The sequence below is a fragment of the Stegostoma tigrinum genome, chromosome 8 (assembly GCF_030684315.1).
Source record: "Stegostoma tigrinum isolate sSteTig4 chromosome 8, sSteTig4.hap1, whole genome shotgun sequence".
In the NCBI taxonomy this organism is placed as follows: Eukaryota; Metazoa; Chordata; class Chondrichthyes; order Orectolobiformes; family Stegostomatidae; genus Stegostoma; species Stegostoma tigrinum.
Window position 1 is genome coordinate 46543340 of NC_081361.1, and position 18543 is coordinate 46561882.

The 18543-nt window shown below is 41.4% G+C and overlaps 1 protein-coding gene across 8 annotated transcripts in view; it reads right to left on the reverse strand.

The window, feature by feature from the left end:
• Positions 1-361: 361 nt before the first annotated feature.
• odr4 (odr-4 GPCR localization factor homolog) overlaps positions 362-18543 on the reverse strand; it is a 97230-nt gene continuing 79048 nt past the window's right edge. For 7 of the 8 annotated variants that reach the window (XM_059647853.1, XM_059647854.1, XM_059647851.1 and 4 more), the window contains 3 exons: positions 6899-7072; positions 5874-5947; positions 362-495 (listed from right to left, as the gene is read on the reverse strand). In XM_059647853.1, the coding sequence (XP_059503836.1) occupies positions 484-495; positions 5874-5947; positions 6899-7072 (260 nt within the window). In that variant the 3' untranslated portion in view covers positions 362-483. The remainder of the gene's footprint in view (positions 496-5873; positions 5948-6898; positions 7073-18543) is intronic. The other variant, XM_059647855.1, reaches the window with a different exon arrangement.

Here is an 18543-nt window from a genome sequence, read left to right on the forward strand (position 1 = left end):
TTGGGGCCAGTGCACACTGGTTACATTTGTCCCTTACATAACCCAAACTTAACGCCCTTTTGGGAGACCTGACTGTCATCTGTAAACATGACAACCCCTAGGTTGGAATCTGATTATCTCTAGTTATTTACAGACTCTCGCCAAAAAAAGATGAAGATCACAATCAGGCAAAGAGAGATACAATTTGTTGATTTAAACTGTGATTATTATTGTGCAACAATTTCAGCAAGTCCAAAAACAATTTCAAAGCAGTCACTTGTTATATATTCAGATCATCAACTATGGCAGTCAAATATGATGAAAAACCTGTCCATTTCTGTCATAATAATAGAAGACTAAAAACTGCACCAAAGTCTGTTGCTTCTCTCTCTGTGTAATGCTTTTATTCAAATGGAGCTGAGAATACAGTTTCACTCAAAAAAGCAAGGGAACTGGATCTTATGTGTTCCTTGAAAAAGGAGTTGGATTGCTGTTAAGCAGTGTTCAAGCTGATTCCTGTAACAAAATAAAAAGAGGTGAGTTCAAAATTCTCAATTTGCTTTTATATTATGTGGTTAAACTTAGTAACTTTTTAATAAAAGCACACACTAGTTCCCCAACATTGCAAAACCAGTTTCAGACTATTGTCTATCTTGTCCCAGCCAGGTGTCAGCAGATTTAAAATAAAATTTAAAGTAACTGCTCACAAAGGAACCTGTTAAGTTTTGTGGTAAATGTTGTCGAGCAAGTCAAAACTTAAATGCTGTAAACAATCTATAACATCTCTTTTAAAAATGTAATTTCAATATGTGGATGACGTAGGGGCTTCAAAGCAAGATTATGCAGAGATTATTTCTCTGTCAGTTTGACTTGCCTTTCTTGTAACGTAGATGAAAGCATAACATTAATACTATGCGTTAGCTTTTTACAACGCATTCAGTGTGGCATAGTTGGCTCCCTTCACATTTTCTTTCGCAGGAAAACATGAGAAAGGCCAGCTTCATTGGCAAGACGGAGAAAAAATATCAAGATCATAATCTTCCACAAACAAATGTGACAAATTACCAAATAGTCTGCTTTAACAGTGTTGTCTAGGATAAATGCTGGCTAGACCATCAACAGTTTCCTGCTCCTCCTACGATATATGACATGGATTCTCTTACAATAACTTCAGAATAAGGAGTCACACATTTAAGACGTGGAGGAATTTCTTCTCTCAGAGGGTAGTGCGTATATGGAATTGTTTCCGGCTAAGGACTACTGAGGCTGGGTCATTAAGTATATTTAAGGCATAGATAGTACAGAAATCACAGTTTATGGGCAGAAGGCACGAAAATGGAGTTGAGGATTATCAGATCGGCCATGATCTTGATGAATGGAATGGCCTACTTATGCTCCTGTATGTTATGGTCAAACCTGAGCAAGCACATGGATAAGCGTTAGCTTCACAATTTAAGTCTCTGCTCTCCTAGAACTATCACTGAGAAGCCAATGTTAAACTGGGATTAATACACCTCCAGCTGTTCATTTTTTGTGAAATGGCACTGGAAGCTCACACATTCATACTCAAATGTATACAGAGAGGTACTTGCACCAGAGGGATGCTTTTTGATTTAAAGTAAATACTGAATCTTTGACCATTAAAGTTAGTGTCAGTAACTTTTAATACCTCCCCTCCTTCAGTTAGGGCTGGATGCTTGCTGGTTGAAAGCAATTTTCTGGTATGGTCCCTTTTTCTTTCAGGTGGCTTCATGAACAATATTTGGGATGAGGATTTTATGGCTGTTTCCATTCCACAGAAGAGTGGAACAATCATACAGTAGGAAGAATTCTTAGGAAATTTCAGATCATTTGCCCACTAATTCCACACACAAAGAAAGAAATCAAGAGTTGTGTCAAAATGAATTCATTGATAGCATTTCTTAAGAGGCAGGAAGCTACCCTATGTGAGAACTGGAGTTGACGCAGGATTAAGATATGAAAGGAATGGAACCTTGTTTTTGTTGTTTGTGCTCAATTTTTACAAGCAGCTGGTTCAGAGATTTTCATGCAATATGGATGCATCCAAAGTAGAGGCTACATAATATAATTCTGTTATTATACTTACAGGAGTGGAGTTCCAAGATGAACACAACTCTAATAGATGTACATTTTGGTTATGCACTACCTTTCCTACTTACAAAGAATTGTGTCTTGATATGTTTCCTTATGTCAAAAATGTGCCATGTGGGAACAAAGGAAATAAAAGAAGCAATGGACCATTTAGCCACTCAAGCCCACTCCTCCATTCTACTAGGTCATGGATAGCACGGTGGCTCATGGTTAGCATGCTGCCTCACAGCACCAGGGACCTGGGTTCAATTCTAGCCTTGGGCAACTGTTTGTGTGGAGTTTGCATATCTCTCCCATGTCTGCGTGGGTTTCCTCTGGGGGCTTCAGTTTCCTCCCAGTCAAAAGACGTGCAGGTGCCATGCTAAATTGCCCATAGTGTCCAGGGATGTGTAAGTTGGGTTGATTAGCCATGGGAAATGCAGGGTTATAGGGAGGGGGTAGGTGAGTGAGTCTGGGTGGGATGCTCTTCAGAGAGTTGGCTTGGGCTTGTTGGGCCGAATGGCCTGTTTCCACACTGTGGGGATTCCATGGACCTCCTACCTCAACACTATCTTCCAACAATAATCTCACATCCCTTGATGTTTTTACTATCTAAGAATTTATCAATTGCTGTCTTGAACATTCTAAATGACTGAGCCCCCGCAGTACTCTGGGATAGAGAATTCTAAATATTCATGACCTCTAGATCTTGCAACCCAATCTTAAATGATGGACTTCTTATTCTGAGATTGTCTGCTAGCTCTAGGCCGCAACAGTTGGCACAAACATTTATCTTGCATCAACCTTGTCCAGCCCATTAAGATTTATGTTTCAATGAGCTCACCTGTCATACTTCTAAACGCTAGAGGTATAGCTTTAAACTCCTAAAAGGGCAATGCCACAATCCAAAGATCCATTTCTTTTTGCATTCACTCATGGATATGGGCATAACTGGTTAGCCAGCATTTACTACCTTTCCCTAGTTGTCCTAGAAAAAATGATGGTGCGCTGTCTTCTTAATCACTGCAGACCATGGTCTCAAGGTTCCCCCACAATGTCTTTAAGGAGGTGCAGTGAAAGAATGACTATATATCCCAAGTCAGGATGGTGAGTGGCTCGGAGGCGAACTTGCAGTTGGTGGTGTTCCCATGTATCTGTTCCTCTTGTTCTGCCAGATGGAAGTGGTCATGGTTTTAGAAGGTGCTAACTGGTGATCTTTGGTGAATTTTTGCAGTGCATCATGTACATAGTTCCCACATGCTGCTACTGAGTATTGCTGGGGAGGGAGTAGATGCTTGTGGGTGTGGTGTCAATAAAGTGGGTTGTTTTGTCCTGGATGGTGAATGCTTTTGGTGCTGCACCCAAGTAGGCAACTGGGAATATTCCATCACAGTCCTTGTATATGGTGGACATGCTTCTGGGAGTCAGGAGGTGAGTTACTCATCTCAGTATTTCTAGCTGCTGACTTGCTCTTGTAGCCACTGTACCTATGTGGCAAGTCCAGTTGAGTTTCTGGTCAATGGAAACCCTTGCAATTCAGTGATGGTAAAACCATTGAATGTCAAAGAGCAATGGTTAGATTGCCTTTTATTGGAGACGGTCATTGCCTGGCATTTGTGTGGTGTGAATATTACTGCTGATCACTTACTGATTTTCCTGTGTGGCGAGTACATCCTTCCATGGGTAAAAAGAGTTCAAAACGGTACATAATACTTCAAACACTCTCCACCAAAGGTCTATACAACTGCAACAAAATCTTTTCATTCCTGTGTTCCAATCCTTCATAATTGTTTGCTGCACCTACATGCTAGTTTTCTGTAACTTATGAATTCGGACATGCAGGTCCCTTTAGAGATCAACATCTCTTTCTCTCCCCATTTATTTAAAGAAAGCCTGCATTTCTGTTTGTTTCTACAAAATGGATAAGCTCACTTTTTACATTCGTTTTGCCATTTTCTTGCTCAGTCACTCAGTCTGGCCAAATGCCGTTGTAGCTTCTCTGCACCTCCCCTCACAACTCTCATTCCCTTCCAGTTTTGTGTCATTCAAACTTAGAAGCAATACATTTGGTCTCCACTTCCAATCTTTTGATACAGATTGTGAAAAGGTAAGGCCCAAGCACTATTCCTTGCAGCACCTCACTAGTAACACACTTCCAACCTGTGATTGGCCTACTCCTACTATCTGTTATCCAATTCTGAATTCATGCCAACATGATACCCCAATCCCATGTACTTAAATTTTGTGCTAACCTCCTTGTAGGAAATTATCAACAGCCTCCTGAAAATCTAAAGTTTGCTGAAAACACCATATCCATTGAGTTCGCCTTATCTATTGTACTACTTGCATCCTCCAAAAGTTCTTAAAATATTTACGAAACATGATTCGTCTTTCATAAATCTATATTTACTTTACCTAATCCTAGCATTAAATCTAAGTGTACATCCTTTTGTTCTACAATTCAGCATTTTTCTCATTACTAACATCAGGTGTCCACAGGTTCTAGTTTTCTATCTCCTTTCCTTCTTTCATCAATAGACAAGATTACATTTGTAACCTTCCACACTGCAGGACCTGTTTGAATTTCGGAAGATTACCACCAATACACCCACTATTTCTATAGCTACTTCCTTTGATACTCTGAGATATAGATTAGATTAATTTTCAGTCCCATTAATTTTTCCAGGATTACTTCTGTTTTTAAATTAATATTTACTTCTTTGGTTCCTAATTCTTGTTAATCCCCTATCCTTCTGGTATTCCTGGCAGTTTTCTTTTCATATCTCATTCCATGGAGACAGATACAAAGTATTATCTAGCCTCTCTGCCATTTCCCATTTTAAATGCTTCTGTCTCTGTCTGTTAAATGTGCTCATAATTATCTTTACCAATATTTTCTTTCTTACCCACCTAAACAAGTGTCTATTTTCTTGATAGTAAACTATTACATTTTATTTTCTAAATGAGTTTTCTTTCTTCCAACACAAAATTTTAAAACGCTGTGGGCTTACTACTTTTTAAAGCAACATTATAAGCCTCTTTCTTTGATCTAAAGCAGTCTTGAACAACTTCTCCTATTAGCCATGATTAGATCCCTTTTTCTGATTCCTTTGAGGTATATAAAAAAGTAAATCTGTTATTAATCACTTACTATTTAATTCTTTAAATGATAGGTGCTTCCTCTCTACTATCATAGGTTTTCATGTATTTTGTCAGTCTATCGCAGTCAATTTACCCCTCAAACCTTCAGTTTTCTTTGTTTAGATTAAACTTAACTTCAAATTAAATTACTTCACTTTCAGAGTTCTTTACAACAACTGGCCATTTTTCATTGCAAAATACCAGATCTAAAATGTATCTAGGTGGAGAGTAAGAAAAAATTAGTTATTTCTTAGGGGGATTAATTTAGCAGAATTAATACTAAGTTAATTCTGTGTACATAACGTGATCAAGACAAAAGCACTCAGAAATAGGGCTTTTATAGTAGACATTCTCACCTGAACTTAACATGCATTCACGCTTAATTTGTAGTAATGTGTTACTGATATCATGCTATCTTTCAAAGTATATGGAACATTAAGAATTGATATTTCTATTTACAGATGTTCAGCCACTGTTTGGTTTGCTGGCTGACTGGGGACATAGAACAAAAACAAAAAGTCTGCTTAGTTTCAGCAAGGTTTAGGACAGCATGTTCCTGGTGAGATTAGCAATGGAAAGTTAGCAAAACCAGTGGTGACTGTGGAAAAGCATGAAGCAGCATTTTTATGTAGTTTCATTTATAATAGTTAAGTTAGACTTACACCAATGAAGTTCCCAAAATAAATCACAGAGACTGCTACTGCGATGACTCCTACACCAGCTGCTGCTGCCACACCTAAGATATAATGCAAAAACAGTTTTGATTAAGATTAAGATATGGACCAGATATGGTACATTCGTCTTCACTGTAACCACAAATAACTACAATTACCAGCACTGGATCTTTGAACATAATATGCGATATAGTATAAATCAAGAGATTTCGATCAAACCATGTACCACCCTGCACTCGAATTTTAACTACTACTTCAGCTCTGCAGTCTTCCAGAGATGTGCAAAATACCAGTTGACTCTGGTATGCTCTTTTGAAGGGTGCCCACGTAGAGGTTCCCTGCCTGCACTGAAAATCGTATTGGGGTGTTATTCTAATATCTAACAGCCCTACTGGCTGATTGACAACAGAGTTCCTAATTTGGGTTACAAAGATCAAGTCAACAAATCTTGTGCATCAATCCAAAAAAAAAGTGCAGATCTGCCAGAAGCCAACCATCCAACTTGAACAGAAAGTAATTTTGAATAACTTCTGCAATTGCAAAGTGTCTAGATGTATTGTGGAGTGTTTCTGGAGGTATTGTGTTGAGTTCTTGGACTCGATGGGTAGTTTTGCTGCATTGACACAAGGGTAGTAAAAGAGTAAGTAACCTGTCTGTACATAAGTTGCCACATATATGAGGAATGCAGTTGCAGTGCTTCTGGGTCAGCAGGACATCGGGGAAATGGAGCAAAAGCTGCACTCAGGGAAAGTTCTTTGTGATGCCTTTTGCTAAGTTAGAGCCAGACTCCTCCAAGTTCTTCAACACAGGAGACTGTCTGGCATGTCAGCTAATACACTGAACATTTCAAAGTGTGTGCTTATCTGCTTTCTCCTTTTATGCCGCCCATTTAGCTCCTCATTCTGAGTTCTTGGCAGCAGGTCTCAGCTGCAACCTTATTCTCTGGTCAGCTGACAAATGAATCAGCCTTTACTGCTGGTGTGGCTGTGGCCCACTCATGCCCAGTGACTCACCACGTGTAAACTCAATAGTAGCCTCCAAGACAGGATCAGCGCAAGCATCTGAGCAGGTGGCTCGAAATGTCATATCAAATGACGTGGCCACTTCATCAGTGCTGGATTCCTGCTCTCTCACTTCCTCTGGCTCCTTGGGCTGCTGTGGCTGGGCAGATGACACTTCTTGTTTGTCTGAAAGCAAAAGAAATCAAAAAAGGAAGTTTGGCGTGAGGGAAAGGGGATGGGATGGAAAGTAAGATACCCATGGTCACACCATTAGTATCTTATTCATCATTTCATGTCTGAGGATGAGAGCAAGCTGGGAGTTGAGAAGGGGCTAAGACAGCAACATACCAGCATCCTCAAGATCTCAGCACACTAGATGACATGGACTCTTCTGTAACTGACCCCGTAACGTGGAGTGCTATCTCCTTCAAAGGGCTCCGGAAATGCAGCTGTCCCGGTCCCCCACCAGTTCTGCTCTGCTCCCTTTTATAATGCCCCACCTTATCCTAGAAGCGAGGACAGAATATCAGCTGTTGTACTGCAGTATTTTTCTGACATAGCTAACACAGCTGAATCACTGGAGGTAAATGGCAGCAGCAGGTGATGAGTGTGGCAATGAAGCTTTGTAGAAATACCAGAATTATAGCTATAATTCTGAGAGTCAGGGTTGCTTTTAGGTGAGTGAGAGAGTGCGGTGCATTGAACAGTGAGAGGAGCTGGTGATGTCATATCAAGACGTGTTCACTGACCCTGGCTTTCCATGCCAGGATATTCGACTTTGTGGCAGTACTAGCAGGTCCTTGGAGTCAGATGTTGACCACTCTGGCCACTGTTCCTACTTCTTTCTGAGGGTGGTCCTTGAAGGTGTCTTGGATTTCCATTGATGGTGTCACTTCTTGTGCCTGCCTGCATCACCAATGTCATTTGTGCTACATCCATTACACCCTGGGATTCTCTTTGCACTGGTGCTCCAGATTCAATCTTCTACATTTGTGTTGATATTATTTGGTCTACCTTTCCGATAAGAGGAATAGCCTGCCTTTCAAGAGCAGGCCAACTGCATCACCCATTATCGGCACAATGCTATTCAACCCCTTACTGAGTGCACAGGCAGTGAGCAGCACAAATCCACTCATTATTATTTCATAAACATGCAAACAAAATAGTAGCATCAAGTTTGTCTGCTGCCCACCTCCAATGAAACCAATGCAGACAGGTTGCAAATCATGAACCTCAGCACCCAAAAACTGGGCAGGCCAATTTTTCAGCTATTATCTAAAGTAGTAAACTACATTTTAATCAAACAGTTATGTTGTTAGGCCAGAACAAAATAAAAATGCAGAATTTTAACGTTAAGTTTCCCATTATAGCTGCTCAAGCCACAGAGGGAGAGACAAAAATTGAGAGTCTGTATTTTTTTTCCTAATGTGCAACCCCTGATGGGCACAGTTTTGTGTGGTGAAATGGATAATTTACCACTTAATATGAGATTAATATCTACAGTTTTATTACTGTAAAACAACAAAATCATACAATTTATGGGATTTGATTAAAAGCAAGCAATTACTTTATGAAGGGCACAAAATAATAAAGATAGAAGTAAATACGCTACATACGAGAGGTTGACTCACTGCCACAACACAAAGCATTGTTGACTTTTACTGAATAACTTTAACAAGTGACAATACAATTCGAAAATCTTATCTCTGAAAGGTAGTGCATGTGGGAGTGCCAAGACATCCTTGTTCATGATTTTCCATATTTATGTCAATGTGGGCTATTGTCTTTTAGAATTTTTAAAAATATTGTGATAAATGTTAAATTGGGCTCACAACAACCATTATTTCAGGTGTAACAATTCCAATGATCCACAAGAATTCAAGATGGATATGAACATTTACTGCACGAAGCGCAAAGCAATTCACCGTGGCGCAGCAGGTATTGCTTGTAAACATGTACAAAGGAGAGAAATCATCATCATCTGGATAAGCGTACCAAATTGATTGCAGGCTAGGATTGCTATTTTGGGTGGCTCCTACAAAATGGATACCATGTGTTGGCCTTGCTCAGCAAAATGTCAAAGCAAGTACAGGAAGGCCAAGAGTATTTGGAAGAGCTAATGTAGGATTTCCAGGTAAGTTGATTACTACTTTAGGCTGATTTCTTGATGATATTTGCTGAATTCCTGTACAGTTCAAAGTACAATTTGTCTGTCGCGAGGTGGATCCACCTGCCAATGCAAGGTTGTAGTTGTTAGTTCCTTTACAAATTACCATTCTCCAGTCATAGTTGGCCTGGTAAGATACCTCCGGGGATAGAGAATGTCTGGGAGTATGAAAGAAGACACTAAGCATAGGAGAAGCAGCCACAAGAGGGGACAGGAAAAGGAATCTCAGAAGGAGGCCAAGTCCACAGAAGGTCTAAGGGAGCTCTTCTATTTCAACTTCAACAAGTAGTAGTGCACAAGTTATGGCAGCTGCTGTGGCCAGAGCTATAGCCTCACACCAGGGCACTTAGACGTGGCTATCAAGGTTACTTCACTTTTAGTTTGTGCACTTTGAGCTGTTTGTAGGCTGCAAATAATGATGTTAGCTTTGACAAAACGTGTTATTTTATGATCTTTATGTTTTGGAAATTTAAATTTGTAAATGTAAGATAATTGAAATTCTGGAAATCAGAAATTGCCAGCTCACCCAGGATGTTTACTTTGTAAAGGTCATTCCATGCGTATTTACAAATCAGACTTAGAAGGTGGAAAGCCATAAAATGGCAGGTGAGTTTGTTAACAGATGAATTAAGGCATAAAATGAGGAGAACTGCCCTGTCTTCATTAAGAAATGTGAGTTATTTACATAATTACCCCAAATCAAAGAGAAGTGTTAACAAGATAAAGTGTTGAAAAATACTTTTCCGTTCTAAGGACAGATTTGGGAATTGAAGTCAATCAGTTGAAATTTTGATCTTGGACATTCCAGGCATGCCAGGGGAAGAAAATAAAATGTTGGCCTTTAATCCAAGGAGGATGGAATAAGCAAAGAAACTAAGGTTTTGGAATTTACAGTTACTGGTCTTCAGCCAATTTGATTCACTCCAAGTAATACAAAGAAATGGTTGAAGGCACGGGATATTGCAAAGGCTCTGCAACATTCCAGCAACAGAAGAAACTTGAGCTTGCGAACATGTCATTCCCTACCAAAGTTGTTCCAGTATACTTATATATAGGTGTCTGCCTGACAACAAGTAAAATTGCCCAGGTACGTTGTGAAGACAAAAAGCAGGTCAAATTCAGCCTCGGCTAATTATAAAAATGGACAGAACTGCAGATATTGTAAATCAGGAACAAAAATACAATTGCCGGAAAAGCTCAGCTGGTCTGGTAGCATCTTTGAATGAAAACACAGAGTTAATGTTTCAGGTGCAGTGACAGTTCCTCAGAGCTGCCCCAGTTAATTCTGTTTTCTCCTTCACAGATGCTGCCAGACCTGATGAGCTTTTCCAGCAACTCTGTTTTTTCTCTCAACTAATTATAGTCCCATCAGTCTACTCCTGATCATCAGTAAAGTGATGGGAGGTGTCAACAACAGTGCTATCAAGCAGCACCTGCTCAGTGATGGCCACTTAGTACCTGATCTCATTACAGCTTTGGTTCAAACATCGACAAAGGAGCTGAATTCCAGAGGTAAAGTGAAAGCGACAGCCGTTGACATCAAGGCTGCATTCAACCGAGTGTGGCATCAAGGAGCCCTTGCAAAACAGGAATTGAGGGACATCAGAGGACAAACTCTGTCCGTTGGGGTCATGCCTGTCCCATTCGAAGATGATCATGATTGGTGGAGGTCAGTCATCTCAGCTCTAAGACACCTATGCAGGAGTGTCCTAAGACCATCCAACTTCAGCTGCTTCATCAATGGCTTTTGTTCCATCATAACATCAGAAGTGGGGACAATATCCAGGCTTGGGACGATAAGTGGCAAGCAAAATTCACACCACATAAATGGCAGGCAATGATGATTTCCTATAAGAGATAATCTAATCATCAGCCCCCTGACATTCAATTCCCATCAGTGAATCACAAACTACCAACATACTAGAGGTTTCCAGTGATCAGAAACTCAACTGGTCTCATGACAAACATGGTGGCTACAAGGTCCGAGATCAGGAATACTGTGGTGAGCAACTCACCTCCTGATTCCCTAAAGCCTGTCCGTCATCTTCAAGGCATAAGGCAGGTGTGTGATGGAATATTCTCCACTTGCCTGGATGAGTGCAGTTCCAATAATACTGAAGAAGCTTAACACCTTCCACAACAACACAGCTGCTTGACTAGTACCACATCCACAAACATGTACTCCGTCCACCACTGGCAGTCAGTAGCAGCAGTGTGCACTATCTAAAAGATGCTGCAAGAAATTCACCAATAGATCTTAGATAGCACTTCCCAAACCCACTTCCATCTAGAAGGAGGAGGGCAGCAGATACATGAGAACACCTTCTGTAAATTCCCCCCCAAGCCTCTCACCTGCCTGACTTAGAAATATTTTGATTTTATCGTGTGTATTTTACAGTACATAGAACATAGAAAAGTACAGCACAGTACAGGCCCTTCGGCCCACGATGTTGTGCCGTGGAATAATCCTAATCCAAAATTAAAATAACCTAACCTACATTCCCCTCAATTCACTGCTGTCCATGTGCATGTCCAGCAGTCGCTTAAATGTCACTAATGACTCTGCTTCCATGACTACCACTGGCAAAGTATTCCATGCGCTCACAACTCTCTGGGTGAAGAACCTCCCTATGATGTCTCCTCTATACCTTCCTCCTAACACCTTAAAACTATGACCCCTCGTGGCAGTCAATCCTGCTTTGGGGAAAAGTCTCTGGCTATCAAAGTAGTATCTCACAAACATGGCTGGATTTTTTGAGCAAGTGACAAGGATGATTGATGAGGGCAGGGCAATGGATGTTGTCTGCACAAATCTCAGCAAAGTGTTTGACGAATAGAATAAAATAGCAAAAAGCTTTCAATTGTCACCACAAAATGGCACTATTTTGCAGAATCTAACTTTGCAGAATTCGCTAGAGAAAAATAAATGCTTATTTGATTGTTGTTATCAACAGATGAAAATTGAAGAGAATTTCAAAAATGTGAGGCAAGGGTTTTTATTGCAGGAATTTAAAACAATATTAGCAAATATCACAACATATTTGGAGGGGTGTAAACCTCTAGTATAAAGCAAGCTACAGTTTTGGCTGAAGTTTTGATTTAACTCACAAATGTCTTTTATATACAAAACATCACTACAGGAAAGAAAACAGCTTGTATTCCTAAGGTAGACAAAGAAAATGTAGAGTTCAGGAGTGAATCTTGGCTTTATCAGTCATGTCACTGATCATAAGTGCTGGGAGGCTATGCTGGAGCTGTACAAACTTTGGTTAGGCCACAGCTGGAGTACTGTGTGCACTTCTGCACTAAAGGAAGGATGAGACTGCATTGGAGGGGTGCAGAGAATATTCACCAGGATGGTGAGTGGCTGCAGTCAGCTTTGAAGAGAGGCTGGATAAAGTTGAACTATTTTCTTTAGAACAGAGAAGGCTGAAAGGAGATCCGATTGAGATTGTTAAGATTCTAAGAGATATGGACAGTGTTGATAGAAAGCAACTGCTTCCCTTAGTTGAAAGGTCAATAATGAGTGGGCATAACTGTAAGGTGAAAGGCAGGAGGTTTAGAGGGGATTTGACAAAATTTTATTTTGCCAGAGGGTGGTAGCAACCTGGAAAACACTGCCAGTGTGGGTAATTGAGGCGGGAAACCTTAACTTGAAAGAAGTACTTGGACGAGCACTTAAGATGTCACAACATTCAAGGCTATGGGGCCCAAGTGCTCTAAAATGGGCCTAGAGTAGATTTAGAGTAAATTTTGTCAGTGCCAATAGTCTGAAGGGCCATTTCTGTGTTGTATGATTCTAAGAATTGAAAAGTCCAAGATGTTCCATTGTCGTAAAGGTGAGACAGAGTAGAGTGTTGAAGATTAAAACCAAAGTCACATTTTTAGAAAGTGTGGTTGGTGTTCCAGAAAATACTCCATGCAGTTGTAAAACCTGTGAAAAATCAATTTCTTCGCATCAATTTACCACGGTTCTAAGTAGTAACATGTTGGATTGTGGAAGTTTTATACTTGAAGGGAACATTACGAAGATTATTACCTTGGGAGATACTAGTTCAGCCTTTTCTCCCAAAGGTTCATAGAGCAGTACAGCATGAAAACAGACCCTTCAGTCCAACTTGTCCATGCCAACTAAATATCCTAAATCAATCTAGTCCCATTAGCCAGCACTTGGTCCATATCTCTGTAAACCCTTCCTATTCATATACCCACCCAGATATCATTTTAAATGTTGTAACTGTACCAGCCTCCACCACTTCTTCTAGCAACTTCTTCCATACGTGCACCACCCTCTGCATGAAAAAGTTGCCCTTAGGTCTCTTTTAAATTTCTCCCCTCTCATCTTAAATCTTTCTCCTGTAGTTATGGACGTTATCGCCCTGGAGAAAAGACCGTTGCTATTCATCCTATCTATGCCCCGCATAATTTTACAAACTTCTATAAGGTCACCCCTCAATCTCTGACATTCCGGAGAAAATAGCCCCAGCCTGTTCAGCCTTTCCCTATAGCTCAAACCCTCCAACCCTGGCAACATCCTTGTCAACCTTTTCTGAACTGTTTCAAGTTTCACAACATCCTTCCTATAGCAGGGAGACCAGAATTGCACTCAGTATTTCGGAAGTGGCTTAATCAATGCCTTGTACAGAGGCAACATGATCTCTCAACTCCAATACTCAAAGCACTAACCAATAAAGGCAAGCATACCAAACCCCTTCTTCACTATCCTGATTACCTGCAACTCTACTTTCAAGGAACTATGAACCTGCACTCCAAGGTTTCTTTGTTCAGCAACTCTCCCCAGGACTTTCCCATTAAGCGTACAGGTCCTGCCCAGATTTGCCTTTCCAAAATGCAGCATCTCACATTTTCCTAAATTAAGCTCCATCTGCACCTCTCGGCCCACTGGTCCATCTGTTCTAGGTCCTGTTGTACTTTGAGATAACTTTCTTTGCTGTCCACCAATTTTGGTGACATCTGCAAATTACTAACCATGCCTCCTATGTTCACATCCAATTCATTTACATACAAGAAAAAAACAGTGAACTCAGCACCGATTTATTCTGGCACACCACTGGTCACAAAGCTCCAATCGGAAAAGTAATTCTCCACCACCACCCTCTGTCTCCTACCTTTGAGCCAGTTCTGTATCCAAATGGCCAGTTCTCCATGTATTCCATGTGATTGAACCTTGCTAACCAGTCTACCATGAGGAACCTTGTTGAATGCCTTACTGAAGTTACCAGATGCTGTAGGTCACAAAGCAAGAACAGTAATGAAGCCCATACTTATGCTAGATTGTCCACAATTGTGAGGTGCTTAGACTGTTGAAGGGTTGTGTAGCTGTATGCTAGTGGAAAGACCCCAGGAAATCGCATATTTTAGATTACAGGAGGAATACTCAGAAAAATTGAAGTGAATTCTTGAGAGCTGTGACATACTTCGGTTTGATCTCAGGAGAAGTGAAGGAACCCTCAAGATCCTATAAGATATTGGGAACTCTTGGGTGGAATTAAGGGTGGAATGGGAACTGATATGTTGAAAGGTTTGTGTATCCAATCAAAACATTTTGGAAACATAGGTAAGTGGGTTAAAGTAGAAGTACATGCTTTGTTTAGTCTTGTACAATAGAGGTGCTTGTCTAAAATCCGAAACCTTAGAATGTAGTTCTTTCAGTAACCAGCTCGGAGTTCAAATTCATTTTTAAAAGTTAATGGTCTTCTTCAAGATTATTAGCAACATCTCATTGTATCACCTCCCCCAGTGACAGAGAGAAGCAGAATCAGTGTATACTAGATCTTGGATGCATGGCAGGTTTATTGCTGGTACAAGACTGCATTGATCATAATATACACTGCCTTACATGCTCCTCAATCAGAGTCCTGAAATTTTTGTCAATTGAAAGGGATCATACTTCTCAAATATACTCATTTCTTGTGGCAGCCCATGATTGAAGTTGACAAGATAGCTGCCTGTGGCTTTTTAGCTGACACAAGATGGTCAAGAAGGGTTGCCAGCTACATACAGATGTTTACAGCTAAACTTGCGGTTTCCAAACAGAGTTACTGGCCAAGATAATGAAAAGTCATGCAGGGATCATTAAAGGATCCTATTGATCATTTTCCAACATTCTACAGACTCTGGAAGAGTTCCAATGGATTGGAGGGGAGCTAATGTAGCCCCACATTTAAAACAAAAGGAAGGACATTGGTGGTGGGGAAAATGCTGTAGTCAATGATTAAGGATGTAATAACCCAGGATTTGGAAAGCAGTGACAGAATTGGTCTAAGAGAGCAGGGATTCATTAATGGGAAATCATGTTTGACAAATCTTCTGGAATTTGTTGAGAATGTGACCAGTAGAGAGGACAGCAGTGTATCGGTAGATGTTATGTATCTGGGCTTTCAAAAGACTTTTGACAAAGTTCCAAACAAGAGAATAGTCAGCAAAATTAAAGCTCATGATATTGGAGGTGGTGTATTGATGTGGATAGAGAACCAGCAGACAAGAAGCAGATGGTCGGAATGAACAGGTCCTTTTAAGGTTTGCTGGCTGTGACGAGTGAGGTATTGCAGGGTTCAGTGCCGGGACCCCAGTTTTCATAACATACATTAACAATTTAGCCGAAGGAATTGAATGCAATATTTCCAAATTTGCAGACCACACAAAGCTGTATGTCAGTGTGTGCTGTGAGGCAGATGCTAAGAGGTTGCAGTGTTAATTGGATGGGCTGGCTGAATGGTCAAATACTTGGCAAATGCAATATAATGTGGAAAAACGTGAGGTTATCCACTTTGGTAGCAAAAATAGGAGGGTAGACTATTATCGGAATAGTGGCAGTTTCGGAAAAGGTGAGATACAACAAGACCTATGTATCATAGTGAATCAGTCAATGAAGTTTGGCATGCAGATGCAGCAGGCAGTGGGGAAAGCTAATGGCATGAGGATAAGAGTATCGGAGTAATGATATATTGCTGCAGATATATGAGGCCTAAGCTGCAGCAGTCTTGGCAGGTAAGCTGACAGGTAACAGTGAGGACAATGACAGAGTGGTAACTGTAGCAGCAATACATTTCTCCTCCACGTAGTCAACTGGAGGGTGAGTAACACTGTAATACTTACTAAGGTGAGCAAACATTCCATTCAGAAAGATAGGCTGCATGCTTTTGCACAAATTTGGAAACAGACAGTGTTGCATAACATAGATGAGTCTATGTGCTTCAGAGGAAGCTTCCTAGGGTACCAAACTTTTTTTCTGTCTGTGCCCGTTAGCTCAGAAGCTTGATCTATTGTAGTCCATATCCAAGTCCTCTGCAGCAGAAAAAAATACTAGAAAATACCCTCTTTGAGATAACAAGGTTTAGAGCTGGATGAACACAGCAGGCCAAGCAGGATCCCACCCTGTCCCTGTAAATCTGCATTTCCCAAGGCTCATCCACTTCCAGCACATTCCTGGACACTATGGTCAATCCACCTAACCTATCCATCTTTAGACTGTGGGAGGAAACCAGTGCGCGAAAGCTGACTTTTCGGGTCAAGACTCTTCTTCAGAGATGCATTTCTGAAGGAGGGTCTAGGCCCGAAACGTCAGTTTTCCTGCTCCTCTGATGCTGCTTGACCTGCTGTTTTCATCCAGCTCTACGCCTTGTTATCTCAGATTCTCCAGCATCTGCATTCCTACTATCTCGGAAAACACCCTCTGGCGAGTTGGTACCAATTGCTTTCTCTTCCCAGCTCTGGCCTTATATGCTTTGTTTTTACTTATTCTTTCACATGATGTGGGCATTGCTTGTTTGCCCAGTATTTGTTTCCCATTCCTAACTGTTCTCATGGAAGTGGTTGAAAGCTGTCTTCTTGAATCTCTGTAATTTATATGGTGTAGGTACAAAAACGGTCCTGTTAAGGAGTTCCAGGATTTTGATCTGATGGTAGTGGAGTTACAGCAACGCAGTTTCAAGTCAGAACTGTATGTGATGTGAAGGGGAATTTATAGGCAGTGTGGTGTTCTATGCATCTGCTCACCCTTTCCAAGGCATTAAAGGTCATGAGTTTGAAAGGTGCTGTCAAAAGATCCACGGAAACAGATCTTGCATGTGACATGCACGACTGCCACTATGCATCAGCGGCGGATGAGGTGCCAGTCAGGTGGATGGTGTTGAGCTTCAAGAGTCGTTGGAGCTGCACCCATCCAGTCAACTGTGGCATATTACAACTCATTCCTGATTGCTGCTCGTAAATGATGGATAGACTTTGGGAGTGAGATGGTGAGTTATTCACCACAGAATTCCCAGCCTCTTATCTGTAGTTGCAGTACTTATATGGCCAGTCTAGTTCAGCTTCTGGTCAACAGTAAGCTCAGGATGTTGATAGCTGGAGAATCAACAATAGCATTCCCAACGAATGTCAAGGAGAGATATTTAGATTAGAAATGATTCTTGCCTGGTCCATCTGTACAGCAAATGTTATTTTTTAAAAAATCAATGTAAGCCCAATGCTGTCCAGTTCTTGCTGCGTTTGATGACAGACTGCTTCAAAATTTGACTAACTGCAACTGGAACTGAACATTGCACTGTCAGCAACACTCTCAATTTGGCCTTATGATGGAGGGGATGTCATTAATGAAGCAACCAAAGATAGTTTGACCTAGGAAACTATCCTGATAAATTCCTGCAGCAATACCTTGGGCAGAGATGTTTGGAGACCGACAATCATATTCAGCTTCCTCTGTGCTGAATGTGACTTCATCCAATCAAAGATAATAAAATGTGAGGCTGGATGAACACAGCAGGCCAAGCAGCATCTCAGGAGCACAAAAGCTGACGTTTCGGGCCTCGACCCTTCATCAGAGAGGGGGATGGGGAGAGGGAACTGGAATAAATAGGGAGAGAGGGGGAGGCGGACCGAAGATGGAGAGTAAAGAAGATAGGTGGAGAGAGTATAGGTGGGGAGGTAGGGAGGGGATAGGTCAGTCTAGGGAAGACGGACAGGTCGAGGAGGTGGGATGAGGTTAGTAGGTAGATGGGGTTGCGGCTTGGGGTGGGAGGAAGGGATGGGTGAGAGGAAGAACCGGTTAGGGAGGCAGAGACCACTCTCTCCGTGACTCCCTTGTTCGCTCCACACTGCCCTCCAACCCCACCACACCCGGCACCTTCCCCTGCAACCGCAGGAAATGCTGCACTTGCCCCCACACCTCCTCCCTCACCCCCATCCCAGGCCCCAAGATGACATTCCACATTAAGCAGAGGTTCACCTGCACATCTGCCAATGTGGTATACTGCATCCACTGTACCCGGTATGGCTTCCTCTACATTGGGGAAACCAAGCGGAGGCTTGGAGACCGCTTTGCAGAACACCTCCGCTCAGTTCGCAACAAACAACTGCACCTCCCAGTCGCAAAGCATTTCCACTCCCCCTCCCATTCTTTAGATGACATGTCCATCATGGGCCTCCTGCAGTGCCACAATGATGCCACCCGAAGGCTGCAGGAACAGCA